The sequence below is a fragment of the Raphanus sativus genome, unplaced genomic scaffold (genome assembly GCF_000801105.2).
Source record: "Raphanus sativus cultivar WK10039 unplaced genomic scaffold, ASM80110v3 Scaffold2540, whole genome shotgun sequence".
In the NCBI taxonomy this organism is placed as follows: domain Eukaryota; kingdom Viridiplantae; phylum Streptophyta; class Magnoliopsida; order Brassicales; family Brassicaceae; genus Raphanus; species Raphanus sativus.
In genome coordinates this window covers 1,988-3,963 of record NW_026617848.1, presented here as the reverse complement: position 1 = coordinate 3,963, position 1,976 = coordinate 1,988, and the positions used below count along the sequence as shown (strand labels likewise).

The 1,976-nt window shown below is 38.9% G+C and overlaps 1 protein-coding gene across 1 annotated transcript; it reads left to right on the top strand.

The window, feature by feature from the left end:
• The first annotated feature begins 286 nt into the window (after window positions 1-286).
• LOC130505737 (uncharacterized) lies at window positions 287-919 on the top strand. The gene has a single exon (XM_057000332.1). The coding sequence runs from the start codon at window positions 287-289 to the stop codon at window positions 917-919; it is 633 nt and encodes a 210-aa protein (XP_056856312.1).
• The last annotated feature ends 1,057 nt before the right edge of the window (window positions 920-1,976 follow it).

The following is a 1,976-nucleotide window of genomic DNA, read 5'->3' as shown; positions in this document are numbered from 1 at the left end:
CGGTTTGCTTGCATATAAAAAAAAAAAATTGTTCTTTGTTTCTATTAATCTGAAAACCAAAATAAAAAGTTAAATTTTCTTGTTTGTGTTTATATATTTCGTGCATACCATATTGCTTGCATTTAAAAAAAAAAAAAAAAAAGGAAAAGAATATTGCATCATATTTATTTTACTTAATTTCTGTCCAAGCATATAGTTTAGCCATTGTTATTATTGTTTCACTTGTCTTTGACTCTTGAACCCATTAGAGCATTTAACCCACGAGTTGTGTGTTATATCAGGAACCATGGGAGATGAAGAACAAAGTGATTGTGATTGGGAGCAAGAAGAACAATTGTTGTCTGATGAAGAGAGTGGTTATGAAGAAGATCAGTGGACAGATGATTGTTCCAACACTGATTATGATGATGATCCAGATGGTGGAGAGCTTGAACCAGAACCACCAGACCATTGTCAAGACAACACCAGCTCTACGGATTGGTCTAGAGAAGAAGCTGACCAGAGAGATAACCATGAGGGCGAGTTATATCATGAGGAAACTGGATCCGAGATCAGCCTAGAAGAACACAACCAGCATGAAGAGGAGATTCATGAAGTAGAAACAGAGGATTGTTTCAATGAAGAGGCTGAGCCAGAAAAGGTTTATCAAGAAGATGGCTTTGATTATAACTCAGAACATGAGGAGTCTTATGTTGAAGAGAGGCCATGGTGTGAAGTACCATACTCTGATCATGAAGAAGAGGATGAAGAGGAGTCTCGTTCCAAAGAAATACCATGGTGTGAGCTACCTTATTCTGATCAGGAGGATGATCACCAAGTTGAAACTGATGCTCAAGTCAGTTTAGACTACTCTGAAGAAGGTTATGGAGATGAACCGGAAAGCCATCCAGATTCTGCTGAAGAGAGTGAAGTCTTTTAGTGAGGCTGGAAGAGATGATGATGATGAGTATGAGCCAAGATACATCACATATTCAGGCTATAACCAAGGGCCAGAAGACTACTTCAGATGGGAGAAAGATATGGAGGATTGGTTCCAAGCCCACAATATTCCAGAGAAGAAGAAGACACTGTATGCTGAAGCAACTTTAATCAAGAATGCTTATGTGCATTGGGAACAAGACAGTTGTGTACGGTTTGAGCTTGAGCTACCAGAGTACTCTTGGGAAGAGATGAAGGAATTTCTACATAAGGATTTTGTAGAAGATGCTGAGTTCATCCAAGAAGCAGAAGAAGAAAATTATGCCGAGCCAGAGAGATTGATCATGGCAGTCAGGTCCACCCCTAAGGCTAAACCCAAGAAGACTTGTGATCCCAAGCCGAGGAATATTCTGTGTGACCCATCTACCAGCAAGAGTAAGGCTAAGGAAGCTGTGAAACTTAAACCAAAGGAACCTAAAGCTGTGAAGAAGAAGATTAACCAGCAAGAGAAGGGTTCATACCAGAGTTCACTGCAAGCTCCAAAGGTACAAGACACATATCCAGGAGCAAAGAAAGTCTTGCAAGTACCCAAGAAGAAAGCAGAGCAAAAACAGATCATTGGAAAGCAACCCAATGAAGTGATAGCTAAAACTCCAATCAGTGAAGCTCCACATGGACGACCAGGAACAGCCAATCAAGGTAAGTCCCATAACTATAATATTCTCAAGGATAAGACATGTTATAGATGTCATAAAAGAGGACACTTTGCTGTAGCTTGTCCAACTAAGAAATCATTGAAAGAAACATCACTAGAAAAGAAAACTGATTTATCTAAAATTAGTGATAGTTTTATTCAATCTGATTTATTGGTTCAAAATTCTTGTGTGATGCACTTGTCTTTGCCAAAAAGTTTTGATCCAGGAATACTTAAAATAGAAGATCATCCAAACCAAGATCAAAAGTTGCAAGGAAGGCAGCAAACCAACACAAGCAGCCCAAAGAAGAAAATAATTCTTCAGCTTGTGGAAGCTATCAAAGTAAGTCTGGAAATTTCACAT

Bases quoted from the DNA above. Each gene is read 5' to 3' on its own strand.
- LOC130505737 (XM_057000332.1), top strand. From the start codon at position 287: ATGGGAGATGAAGAACAAAGTGATTGTGATTGGGAGCAAGAAGAACAA.